Here is a 13,401-nt window from a genome sequence, read left to right on the forward strand (position 1 = left end):
CATTACAAGCTAGCACAAATACCCCATTATCAGCGTTTTTCATCCAGTGTTTTTTTCTAGTGTTTATTGAGCTTATAAAAACCACTAGTGTACATGCAACCTACATATGTAGTAAACTATGGTTATGGACTTTTATCATCTACTGAGCACTGCATACAAATGAAAGTAAATATAATAAATATGTAATAACCAGTATAAACATAAATGAAGAAATTGTTTCTTTTATTAAAAAATATATAATTTGTTTGCAATTGTAAAAAATATTAGTTTTTTAATCTAGTAGTGATTATATATAATTAAATTAATCCTCAATTTCCAGTTCTGCGAGTAAAATTATAATTGTGATTTTGGTTTATTGAGGGCAATTGCTCCGGAAACCTGAAGATTAGAAATTTCTTCAGCGGAAAAGCCATTTTCGGAGAGTACTTCATACGTGTGCTCTCCAACTAAAGGATCCCTGCCCATTGCAGGAACAGCGGGTGTTCTGGAAAGGAGAGGTGCCGGCCTCGGGCTCACTTCCCCTTCATCACTGCAGACAAAGGAACCTCGTTCTTTATTGTGTGGGTGTTCTGCTACATTGTCAAAGGTCAGAACGGGCGTCACGCAGGCATCAGTGCCATCAAACACCTCACTCCACTGTCCTTGTGTCTTTTCCAGGAATCTTCCAGTAAATATCTTCTTGAGTTTGGGCCACTCATTGTAGCTCATCTGACTAGGGAGGTCAGAGGGGTCAAGGTCCAGACCTGCAGGGAATCAGAGAACAATATATATATCACCACATGACATATAATTTTACAGGTTCACTTACATAATACTGTAGGTCAGCCTTTCTCAACGTTTTCACCACTGAGGAACCCTTGAAATATCTTTCCAGTCTCAGGGAACCCCTCTTATAAAAATGACTATATCTAAAACTCATGATACATTAGTGTGATGGTCGGTGGGAAGAATGCTCCGTACACTTGTGGTCATTGGGAAGAACTACCCTCTTACAGATAGCCAAATAGATCAATGGTGTCACTGAGAACTTATCTGGGAACCGGGAGAGGCAGAAATTGCTCATTGCTCAGGGAACCCCTAACAACCTTTGGAGGAACCCTAGGATTCCATGGAACACTTGTAAACCACTTGCTTACTGGACACCTATACCCCCTTCCTGCCCAGGCCAATTTTCAGCTTTTAGTGCTCACACTTTGAATGACAATTACGGGGTCATAAGGTAAATAGAAAGTAATAACCGCGCTAATGGTACAGGAGAACAGCAGCAACTTCAAGTGTGACCACACCCCAAGCAATATTTCTATAAAAAGTCGCGCTAACTTGAGTAATGGAAACTAAAGTCCATAAAGTCCATATAAATCAGGAACACAGTGTCCAAACAAGCTCCCTATGGGTATACGCTTACCAGAGCTGGTAAATCAAAAGGCAGGTTCTCAGAAGCCAATCTCGTCCCTTTGATAGTAGACTGGAACCAATATCTCGCGTAGACTCAATAAATTGGAGGAAAGATAAAAACGCAATAGCATAAAACCCAACAAAAACGGATGAACAAATACACCAGAGTGAGTGACTAACAACTGGATGAATAGTGTGAACTCCACCAGTGTATGAAAATCAGAAAAAAGAAGAATGCTCTAAAAGGGACACCTATAGGTACCCCTTACCAAAGGTAGCTGAAAAACATGCAGTCATATATGTGCAATCCTGTGACAGCCGGTGTCGCCTCTTACCACAGTGTAGAAATATGTTTGCCAATGTGAATGGAAAATCCTAAATAAGTGTCTTCTATGTAGATAACCACCACCAATATCACTCGCCTCTTACCAGATAAAAAATCAGATTGAGCCAAATAAAGCAAGAGAGTCAAGTATGACAGGACGCCAGCCTTCACCAATAGGATTTGCCTCTTACCCTAAGGGGATGGTAAATGAGCCTATGGGAATGATGAGCTTCACGGAACCTGCAGTGGACTCCAGGGCGAGTGACTCCAATATAGCCAGGGTAATCACCACCAAATGAAAGAAAAGACCTCCATAGTGTAAAACCATACGATTTATTGAAGAGAAAAGAATAAAACTTACAGAAAACGAGGAAATGGGGAGCATGTATATCAAGGCCGCCGGCCGGACGGTCTCCGCTCGTCCGCACTTCCTGGTCGCGATCGGATGACGTCAGTACGCCGTGTCCTTACGACGTTTCGTCACAGATGACGTTTTCAAAGGTAAAACGTCGTCCTTTGAAAACGTCATCTGTGACGAAACGTCGTAAGGACAGTGGACCCTGGAGTCCACTGCAGGTTCCGTGAAGCTCATCATTCCCATAGGCTCATTTACCATCCCCTTAGGGTAAGAGGCAAATCCTATTGGTGAAGGCTGGCGTCCTGTCATACTTGACTCTCTTGCTTTATTTGGCTCAATCTGATTTTTTATCTGGTAAGAGGCGAGTGATATTGGTGGTGGTTATCTACATAGAAGACACTTATTTAGGATTTTCCATTCACATTGGCAAACATATTTCTACACTGTGGTAAGAGGCGACACCGGCTGTCACAGGATTGCACATATATGACTGCATGTTTTTCAGCTACCTTTGGTAAGGGGTACCTATAGGTGTCCCTTTTAGAGCATTCTTCTTTTTTCTGATTTTCATACACTGGTGGAGTTCACACTATTCATCCAGTTGTTAGTCACTCACTCTGGTGTATTTGTTCATCCGTTTTTGTTGGGTTTTATGCTATTGCGTTTTTATCTTTCCTCCAATTTATTGAGTCTACGCGAGATATTGGTTCCAGTCTACTATCAAAGGGACGAGATTAGCTTCTGAGAACCTGCCTTTTGATTTACCAGCTCTGGTAAGCGTATACCCATAGGGAGCTTGTTTGGACACTGTGTTCCTGATTTATATGGACTTTATGGACTTTAGTTTCCATTACTCAAGTTAGCGCGACTTTTTATAGAAAAATTACGCGGTCATGCAACACTGTACCCATATGGCATTTTTATCATTTTTTTCACACAAATAGAGCTTTCCTTTTGTGGTATTTAATCACCACTGGGGTTTTCATTTTTTGCTAACCAACAAAAAAAAGCAAAATGTTTTTCATATTTTGTTGTAAAATTTTGCAAACAGGTAACTTTTCTCCTTCACTGATGGGCACTGATAAGTGACACTGATGATGATGCACTGATAGGTGGCACTGATGGGCACTGATAGGTGGCACTGATGAGCACTAAGGGTACCGATGTCCCTCTACCAGAAGCCAGTTAACGTCTTTTTTCTTTTCATAATGCAGACAGTGTGAGGAAAACAAAAGTCGATAAAAGGCTTCTGTTTACTTCTGTGATCAGCTGTCATCGGCTGACAGCTAATCACCTGGTAAAGGGCCTGCTGTAAGTGGGCCGTTACCCCGATCTGTGATCAGCTGAGTCCCGAGGAGGCGGTGATCACAGAGCGCACGAGAACGGGAGGACGTCCATGTACGCCCTCCCGGCAAAGGAAGCTGTATAGCGCGGGTGCCAAGTAGTTTAGAAAACCTGCTGTAGATTAAGGTTTTTCAACTTTACTAAAGGTAACCTGTAAAGAGTAAATTATAGGCTGCTGTAGCTGACCTCACCTTCTGAAAATGCTAGTTGCCCGGTCTGTCATGCTGATCCATTGTTTCAATACTTTGAGTTACTATAACTTCACTCTTCTTTTAGTTCTTCTACCACAGCAGTGATTCAAAGTACTGAAACCAAAGACAGCGAGCCAATGTCCCAGACATACTAGCATGTTGAAGAATAGGACATCAATGACTGTCTTCATATTTCTCTCAGGTACTGATTTCCCTTTCACCTTCCCCAAGAAAACATCTATACAGGGAGCGCCTGTAGATTAAAAACAACATGTGCAGCTTTGACTAAAGTAGGATAATGCTCTTGTTATAGGAGTAGGCCATTTACGTACCATCTGAAGCCTGGCTGAAAATCATACTGCCTTGTTGCTAAGACGTTGCAAAGACAATCACAGCAGTTACTGCTCACCCCTCACCATTACAGGAGTGAGCTCTCGAACACCCCCTTCCTCCCCACATGTAGTCCACTACTTTCTTTTTTGCAGCATAGCTGCGCTCAGAGCAACAGCAACATGGGAGCATCAGCACATGCAAGAGGGTTTGAATTAGCTTGGAATGTCTTAGCAACATCCTAGCAATAAGGCAGGTTGTAATGATGACTTTGGGTGTTTTTCAGCCAGGCTTCAGAGGTCCGTGTTGTCCTAAAGCAAGGACATTATTTACCTTGGTCAAAGCTGCACAGTTTGTTTTAATCTACATGTGCCCCTTAACTGTATAGAACGTTTTTTGGTAAAGAAAAACTAACTCTTTAAGTATCCCTTTAGAAAAATTAAAGCAGAACTAAAGTCTCAAATTCAAAAAATGTGAGCAGACAGGCTCTTTATTGCAGAAGAGACATGCATTGTGTTCTGGACATTTTATAGGTAGGCAACTCCTACCCTCATATTGATTAGTGGTTCCAAATTAATAACTACTGCAGTGGGGAACAGACACAAAAAGATACACTCCGCATCTTTCCCAAATTAACTGTTCTGTTCTATTTGACGCAATTGAAGGCTTGTATACACATGTTCATGTAGGTATTACATTAATATTACAATTGTACTTTTATGGTAACAAGGGGCGTAACATAGGCAGGCTAATTCTAATCAGGACTCGAAAGAATGCAAGCAAGTAATGAAAACATTATAAGTGCCATGTGCACAATGAGTACAGTGTGCAATACATACAAAATAAAATACAATAATATATAAGATGTACACATTTCCTCTACAATCGTCTCTTCTACAATAAAATAAAGCAGCAGTCTTCTTTAAAGGTACACTGGGCAGTGTGCCGAAAAGACTGAACTCCTGCACATGCACGACTGTATTGACGCCATCCTATGACAGCCAATCAAGGTGGCTGAAGCCCAGCACCTGGATTAAGTCAGGAAGAAAGACTTCATGGATGTTGGACTGTTGAAGCAGAGGAAATTATGGTGGACTTTAGCTGTTCTTTAGGGGTCTCCAAGTACCCCTAGGTATAGAATATCAAAGATAAAGTACCCCTTAACATAGAACTATTGATCGCTAGCAACCAGCTAATTATGTTCAAATGGTTTCCAAACAATCCATTAGGTTTGATTCCCAAATATTTAGCACAAGAGGTGGGATCTGTGTTAGCTGCAATCAAATGTTCGGAGAAAAATTGTTTGTCAGAACATTCTGTCTTGCCATCATTGAGTCAACTAACTTTGTTCAAAGTCCCTTACATTTTCAACCAGACTTGCCATTCAAATTGAATCCATGTAATAAGCAAGTCTGATTGCAGTATGTAAAATTTTTTAGAACATTTACGGGAGCTGGGAGACAAGGAGGAGCTGGCAAAGTCAGGTCTGCAGGGGGGCGCATAACACTTGGGGTTCCCACCCAGCCGGGCGCAGGGAGATGAGAACCATCAGCTGGTAGGGCCAAGTCTGCAGTGGCAGATACAGCATTGGAGTCTCCCGCCCAGGAGGGCGCTGGGAGATGAGGAGGAGCTGCTGGCAGAGACAGGTCTGTAGCAGAAGACATATTCAAAGTTCCCGCCCTACGCTGGACCGCACGAAGAAGTATCAGATTGTGTCCAGCCAGCAGGGGGCAATGTGAGCCACTCCGAAGGACAGGCAGAGTGGTGAGCAGAGAGGAGCGAGAAGCCAGCAGGTGAAGGCACTGCAGGGATGTCTCCCTCCATGTCGGGCACAGGGAGCGAGGGGGCAAAATGTGAAGCAGCTGCCTCCAGTACCCTAGTGCTCGCTGGTGAAGCAGCCAAAGTCAAAACCCTCACCCGGGAGGGTGCAGAAGGCGGCATGCAGGAGACGGGAGCAGTGACACTGACAGCTGCAGCAGGGGGACCCTGGGAAGACCTTTGTGGGGTCCTAAGACTCCGGGAATGAGGAGAGCGGGTATGGACCGTGCAGGACACATCTGCAGGTGGAGGGGCCCGCCAAGAAGAACCCAGGGGGCTGTGGGAAGAAGACTGGGGTGCCGCGAGTGGAGGAGAGACAGCACCATCAGTGCCTGTGGCTCCAGGGGTCAGGTGAGCAGTCCCTTCTCTGTAACTGGCCCAGGAAGGACTAGGGACCAAAGCGGGATGGTGGGCAAGAATGCCTCCTGGTCTTGCAGGCCAAAGGGCCCAAATCAGTAGTCTCAAGTGGTGGGGCAGCCGTAGGGGATGACAGATCAGGGGAGAGGAGGGGAGAAGCCAGACAGCCTGACCTCTGTCCAATAGCTCCCAGACCCTGGATAGTAGAAAATCAGCGTCCATGATGCAGGGAATGCCACTCCAAGGTCTTCAGCTCTTGCATCCACATGTGTTTCAAAAGGCCCAGAATTCGCTGGGGCAGAACTTTTTGAGCTCAGGCCCAGCCCAATCCCCCTTCCTTATCCAATCATCTCCGACCACTTTATCACTCCTTCCTCCACCCAGGTCCTGGCCATGCCCCATCAGTCAAGGCACTCTTTCCCAAGAATGATCTTGTCACTATGGTAGAAAATAAACATCATTTTGACAATACCAACACTAACCATTTGAAAACCAAAGGAACATTCCATAGAATTAAAACTTTTAAATTAAATTTTACTAGTATAAGGTCAATGCTTTATTCTCCAAAAAAAAAGTGATTACATTAAAAGCAATTGTCTCATGTATACCCGCATGACTTTGGTATGTCAGAGTTGGTCAAAGAAAGTGTAAAATAAGATAAATCATTGCCTTATTCTACAATGATATTCTAAAACGGCCTGGACAGATTTGCTGGTACGCCTAGACACTCTTATAATTGATTGGATCAAAGTGATATTTCAAGCTAGTTTCTGTAATTCATATCACACGTGTCTCCAAACTTGTGACAAGTCAGTCAGCCTATTTATATGGAGAAAAGTAATCACTCTGCTGTTTGGTATTATCATGTGCACTATATTGAACATGGAACAAAAAATGCAAAGGGGATAGTTTTGTAAAAAATGTCAAATGTAAAGACCATAAGGGCTCATTCACACGTGAAGTGCCCTCTGAGCAGCGTTCCTCATTAGATTGCTTTTCAGAGGATATTTGACAGGCAATGAGGAGGCATTGTGTCACCTCCTGGCAGCCTGAAATAAAGCCTGTGTTAAAGTATAACTAAAGGCAAAAATTTGATTTTTTTCTAGAACTTACCTGTAAAATCCTTACATTTGAGTACATCACGGGACACCGTGTACATTTGAGTACATCACGGGACACCGAGCAGGCTTTAATAATGACTATCTGGGTTATACGCCACCTATGGGCGACACTGGCAAACCAATAGACAGGGAGTTCCCCCTATATAACTCCTCCCACACAGGAAGAACCTCAGTTTTTGTAGCAAGCAATGAAGATCCCAGAAAAGAGGGGAGGGACCTCTGTGTTCCATGATGTATTACAATAAAAGGATTTTACAGGTAAGTTGTAGGAAAAAACGGACAGTCGCCGCCCACTCATACAGTCTTCACTTATGGGGTATTGACTTCATCTCCACAGGAGTTTCTAGGCATAAGACTTGTCAAAGAACAATAAATCAACTTAGTTACACCCATGGGGGCTGTCCTTCTAGTCCAATACCCCCCTGCAATAGCCATCCCACTTCAGTTTGGTCGCAAGCAGTGAAAGTGTATAACAAAGAACCCCAAAAAGAGGGGCGGGGGCGGCGACTGTTGGAGGACTCAAAGAAAGGAATTTTACGGTAAGATTTTACAAAAATTCAGTTTTCTCTTACGTCCTCCGACAGTCGCTGCCCACTCATACAGTCTTCACTTATGGGGACGTCCCAAAGCAGTGTAGACGTGAGGGCTGGGTAACGTAACTGCCAGAAAAGCAACGTAGTACCCACATCAGAGAAAGGAACATTACATGTGCAAGAAGGTAACCTTCTGGGTAACAAAAAAAAAAAAGAAAAGAGGCTGAGACTGTAGCCTCAGCACAGGGATGCCTATCCACTCCTGAAGCTAGGCAGAAGACAAACTGAAGTGGGATGGCTATTGCAGGGGGTATTGGACTAGAAGGACAGCCCCCATGGGTGTGACTATATAGATTTATTGTTCTTTTACAAGTCTTATGCCTAGAAACTCCTGTGGAGATTAAGTCAATACCCATAAGTGAAGACTGTATGAGTGGGCGGCGACTGTCGGAGGACGTAAGAGAAATCCAATTTTCTTTTTGGTACATCATGGGACACAGATAAGGGTATAATAATGACTATCTGGGATGTCCTAAAGCAATGCCCCTGAGGGAAGGGAACACAGTAATCCCAAGATCGCCCTCAGACAACAAGGATCTTATACTGCTGCTTGTAGCACGCTACTTCCAAATTGAGCCCCCTCTCACGCTCCATCATCCACCTGGTAGAACCTAGTGAATGTATGCACAGAAGACCAGGTAGCAGCCTTGCAAATCTGAGCCATTCTCTGTGTGCAAGGGACAAGGCCAAAACACAATATTGGATGTCTGTGATCTTTGGGCCCTCAGATGGCACTGCATTCAAAACAAAATCATTGTCTGAACACAGTTCACTGCGCCGTCTCAAAATGCAAGATAAAACTCCTTAAAGCAAAGAAGAAGCCATATCTGAACAGGATCCAGAAATGCAGCATCTTTTCTGGGCCAAAGCTCCTTTAACCGGTTGCCGACCGCCGCACGACTATATATGGCGGCGGTCAGCCCCGGCCCGCGGGGGCGCGCGCCTGCCACGGCTCGTTCCCTAGGAAGTCCGTGCGTGTGACCGGCGGACCCCATGTCCGCCGGTCACTCGGCGATCGTCGGTGGAGAGGGAGAAAGGCAGGCGGCTAATGTAAACAAGCCGCCTGTCATTCTCCCCTGTGTAGGAATGGTGATCATACGGTTCTACTATGTAGGACCGTTGATCACTGTTCCTACACTAGTAGCCATGTCCAATCACAGTAAAAAGCACGCCCCTAGGGACACACTTAACCCCTCCTTCCCCAATAAAGTTAACCCCTTCCCTGCCAGTGTCATTTTGCAGTAACAGTGCATATGTATAGCACTGATTACTGTAGTAATGTCACTGGTAACCCCAAAAGGGTCAAAAATGTCAGTCAAGGGTCTGATCTGTCCGCCGCAATGTTGCAGTACTGCAAAAATTTTAAAAAAACGCAGATCGCCGCCATTACGCATTAAAAAAAAAAAAAACACCAAAAATTACAGAAATCTTTCCCTTAGTTAGTAAACGCAATAACTTTTGCGCAAACCAATCAAAATACGCTTTTTGCGATTTTTTTTACCAAACATATGTAGCAGAAAACCAATTTGCCAAAAATGTTAAAAAATTTTGATTCTTACATTTTTTTGGGGGGAATTTCATATAAAAAAATTTGAAAAATATTGTTATTTTTGCAAAATTTACGCTCTTTTTTTGTTTATAGCGCAAAAAGTAAAAAATCGCACAGGTGATCAAATACCACCAAAAAAAAGCTCTGTTTGTGGGGAAAAAAGGACGTCAAATTAGTTTAGGTACAGCGTCGCACGACCGCGCAATTGTCCGTTAAAGTCACGCAGTAAAAAAAAAAAAATCGCAAAAAACCCCCTGGTCAGGAAGGGGGTAAAATCTTCCGGGGCTTAAGTGGTTAAAATGGTCTGTTGCAAAATAGAAAACTATTCTGAGGTCAGACGAATCGATATTTGACATTCTTTTTTAGCATCTATGGGCAAAATTAGGAGAGATACCTTCTGACTTGTTGTCAGCACTCAAAAGCCTGCTTCTCAGATGGAATGGGTGTGCATTAGTGAGTATGGAATGGGCAGCTTGCACATCAGGAAAGGCACCTTCTATGCTGAAAGATATAATTTGCTTTTATAGCAGCATATGCTCCCATTCAAAAAAACATCTTTTTCAGGAAAGGCCTTGCATATTTCAGCAGGACAATGCTAAATTGCATACTGCATCTAGGGCAGCATGGCTGAGTCCAGGTGCTTAATTAGCCTGCCTGCAGACCAGACCTTTCACCAAATGACAATATTTGGCACATCTTGAAAAGAAAAAATACGACAACGAAAATACAGGACTGTTGAGCATTTAGATATTATATTAGTCAAAGATGTGACAATAGCTACAAAACACTAACATTCATTTACTATACATATCATGCATGTATGACTTACACTGGGTGTCCAAGGATCAATGTGGGTTTGCAAATTAATATAAACAAGAAAAGTCCTGGCGCTAGTCCTTTGGACGTCCTCCTATAGGATGATGGAAACCAAAAGTCCCAATGGTGTGGAGATGGAAACAGGAATTGAATTCACATGAGGCTGCCAAATCCCTAACATAGGATGATATGTAAATAGTGGAATGGCTGGAAGGAGGGATGGCGCACTACAGTGTAATAAAATACTGTGTCTCTTGAATAAAACCACTGATGGTAAGTTATGGCAAAGGGATAACATAAAGGTTTATTGATAATGATAAAAGCACCGACCAGTCCTGGAGTCTTCGGCATCACCTGGAGTGCTGTGAGTCTCCCACTCAATGGGTTCGCAAAGCAGTGTGGCCGAATCCAAAGGGAGGAGAAGGGAAGGAATCCCGGGGGTCCAAGGGAGCACAGGGAAGGGTGCTGCCGCACAAAGCCTGTGTCGGCCGTAACACGGGTAGTGCGCCGGACCTCTCGTTGCTTCCGGGAACCTCCTCCTCACAGCGTCACCGGAAGTGGCGGCCGAGACAGGGGTGGAACGCAAACCGGATGTGGAGCGTGGAGCACAAGCTTCTGGTTGACGTAAATACATGTTTCGCGCACATGCGCTTTGTCAAGTCTTGCAAATTAATATACACTATATTGTCAAAAGTATTGGGACGCCTGCCTTTACACACACATGAACTTTAATGACATCCCAGTCTTAGTCCCTAGGGTTCAATATTGAGTTGGCCCACCCTTTGCAGCTATAATAGCTTCAACTCTTCTGGGAAGGCGGTCCACAAGGTGTAGGAGTGTCTATGGGAATATTTCACCATTCTTCCAGAGGCGTATTTGTGAGGTCAGGCACGGATGTGGGACGACAAGGCCTGGCTTGCAGTCTCCACTCCAATTCATCCCAAAGATGTTCTATCAGGTTGAGGTCAGGACTCTGTGCAGGTCAGTCAAGTTCCTCCACTCCAAACTCGCTAATCGATGTCTTTATGGACCTTGCTTTGTGCACTGGTCAAAATCATTTGGTGGAGGGGGGATTATGGTGTAGGGTTGTTTTTCAGGGGTTGGACTTTAGTTTAGGCCCTTTAGTTCCAGTGAAGGGACCTCTTAAGGCGTCAGCATACCAAGACATTTTAGACAATTTCATTCTCCCAACTTTGTGGGAACAGTTTGGGGATCGCCTATTCCTGTTCCACAATGGCTGCGCACCAGTGCACAAAGCAAGGTCCATAAAGACATGAATGAGAAAATTTGGGGTGGAGGAACTTCACTGGCCTGCACCTCAACCTGGATGAATTAGAGTGGAGACTGCGAGCCAGGCCTTCTTGTCCAACATCAGTGCCTGACCGCACAAATGTGCTTCTGGAAGAATGGTCAAACATTCCCATAGAAACACTCCTAAACCTTGTGGACAGCCTTCCCAGATGAGTTGAAGCTGTTATAGCTTCAAAGGGTGGGCCAACTCAATATTGAACCCTATGGACTAAGACTGGGATGCTATAATAAATGATGTGCGTGTAAAGCCAGGCGTCACAATACTTTTGTCAATATAGTGTATGAATACTACTGTCTCATAAAATTACTATAAGGATCTAAATGAGAGTCCAAAATGTATTTCTATCATTCACTCCATGTATTTTTTTCCTCCTTTTCCAACAATTTTCCATCTCATAAAGCAGAGGAATTTCTGAACTTCAGAAGAAGAATCTTAAGCTTTTAGATCCACAGGAAAAACTTGAAAGCACACTCAATTTAACTAATAAATAGAGCAAAAGCCCATGCTTTGTGTCACACGGAAAGCCTTTTGCCTCACTGGGAAGGGTATTACAGAGTAGACTAATATGTACTCTGTTCCAAATAGATAAAGACAAAGCATAAAATCTAAAGGTTAGTTCAAGCGGTCGTGTAATTTTTTTGACACGTATTTTCTGTATAATTGTTGGGTTGTTTCATAAAAGAGCACAACTGGATTTCATGGAAACATACTAGAAACCAGAGAAAATCAGCAGAAAGGTAGAATCAAATTATCAAGTTCTCTAGTAAAGGGTTGGGTGATGACACTTGTAGGTTTGAAAGAAAGTTCCACTTTTGATATAAAAAAAAAATCAAACAACATATGCTATAATACCAAAAGTATTGGGACGCCTGCCTTTGCACACACACACACACACACACATAAACTTTAATGGCATCCCAGTCTTAGTCCGTAGGGTTCTATATGGAGTTGGTCCACCTTTTGAAGCTGTAACAGATTCAACTCTTCTGGGAAGGCTGTCCACAAGGTTTAGGAGTGTCTATGGGAATGTTTGACCATTCTTCCAGAAGCGCATTTGTGAGGCCAGGCACTGATGTTGGATGAGAAGGCCTGATTTGCAGTTTACGCTCTGATTCAACCCAAAGGTGTTCTATCAGGTTGAGGTCAGGACTCTGTGCAGGCCAGTCAAGTTCCTCCATCCCAAACTTCACTGAAACTAAGCCCAACCCCTGAAAAAAAACCTACACCATAATCCCCCCTCCACCAAATAATTTGAACCAATGCACAAAGCAAGGTCCATAAAGACATGATAATGAGGGAGTTTGGGGTGGAGGAACTTGTCTGGCCTGACGTCAACCGGACAGAACACCTTTGGGATGGATTTGAATGGACACTGCAAGTCAAACCTTCTCGTCCAACATCAGTGCCTGACCTCACAAATGTGTTTCTGGAAGAATGGTCAAACCCTCAAATTCCCATAGACATACTCCTACACCTTGTGGACAGCCTTCCCAGAAGAGCTGAAGCTGTTATAGCTACAAAGGGTGGGCCAACTCAATATTGAACCCTACTGACTAAGACTGGGATGCCATTAATGTTCATGTGCTTGTAAAGGCAGGCGTCCCAATACTTTTGGTAATATATTGCATATAATTGCCTTTTTAATCAGAGTATAGCATCAAGTCAATCAAACTCCTGGGATATTCATCTGGTCAGTTAAGTAGCGGAGGTGGTTGTTAATCAGTTTCAGCTGCTTTGGTGTTAATTAAATTAACAGGTTCACTAGATTGGCAAAAATGAGACAACCCCCAAAACAGGAACGGTTTTAAAGATGGAGGGCACTGAAATTTATTTTCCATACTCATTTTTTCGGACAGTTCTTCACTAGTTTTGCATTTGGCTAGGGTCAGTGC

The 13,401-nt window shown here is 43.6% G+C and overlaps 1 protein-coding gene across 1 annotated transcript in view; it reads right to left on the reverse strand.

The window, feature by feature from the left end:
* Positions 1 to 332: 332 nt before the first annotated feature.
* Positions 333 to 13,401, reverse strand: part of AMACR (alpha-methylacyl-CoA racemase) — a 107,948-nt gene continuing 94,879 nt past the window's right edge. The window contains exon 5 of the mRNA XM_082253529.1: positions 333 to 743. Within this exon, the coding sequence (XP_082109655.1) occupies positions 334 to 743 (410 nt within the window). The 3' untranslated portion in view covers position 333. The remainder of the gene's footprint in view (positions 744 to 13,401) is intronic.

This window comes from Pelophylax lessonae, assembly GCF_965119305.1.
Source record: "Pelophylax lessonae genome assembly, chromosome: 1".
NCBI classification, from domain to species: Eukaryota; Metazoa; Chordata; class Amphibia; order Anura; family Ranidae; genus Pelophylax; species Pelophylax lessonae.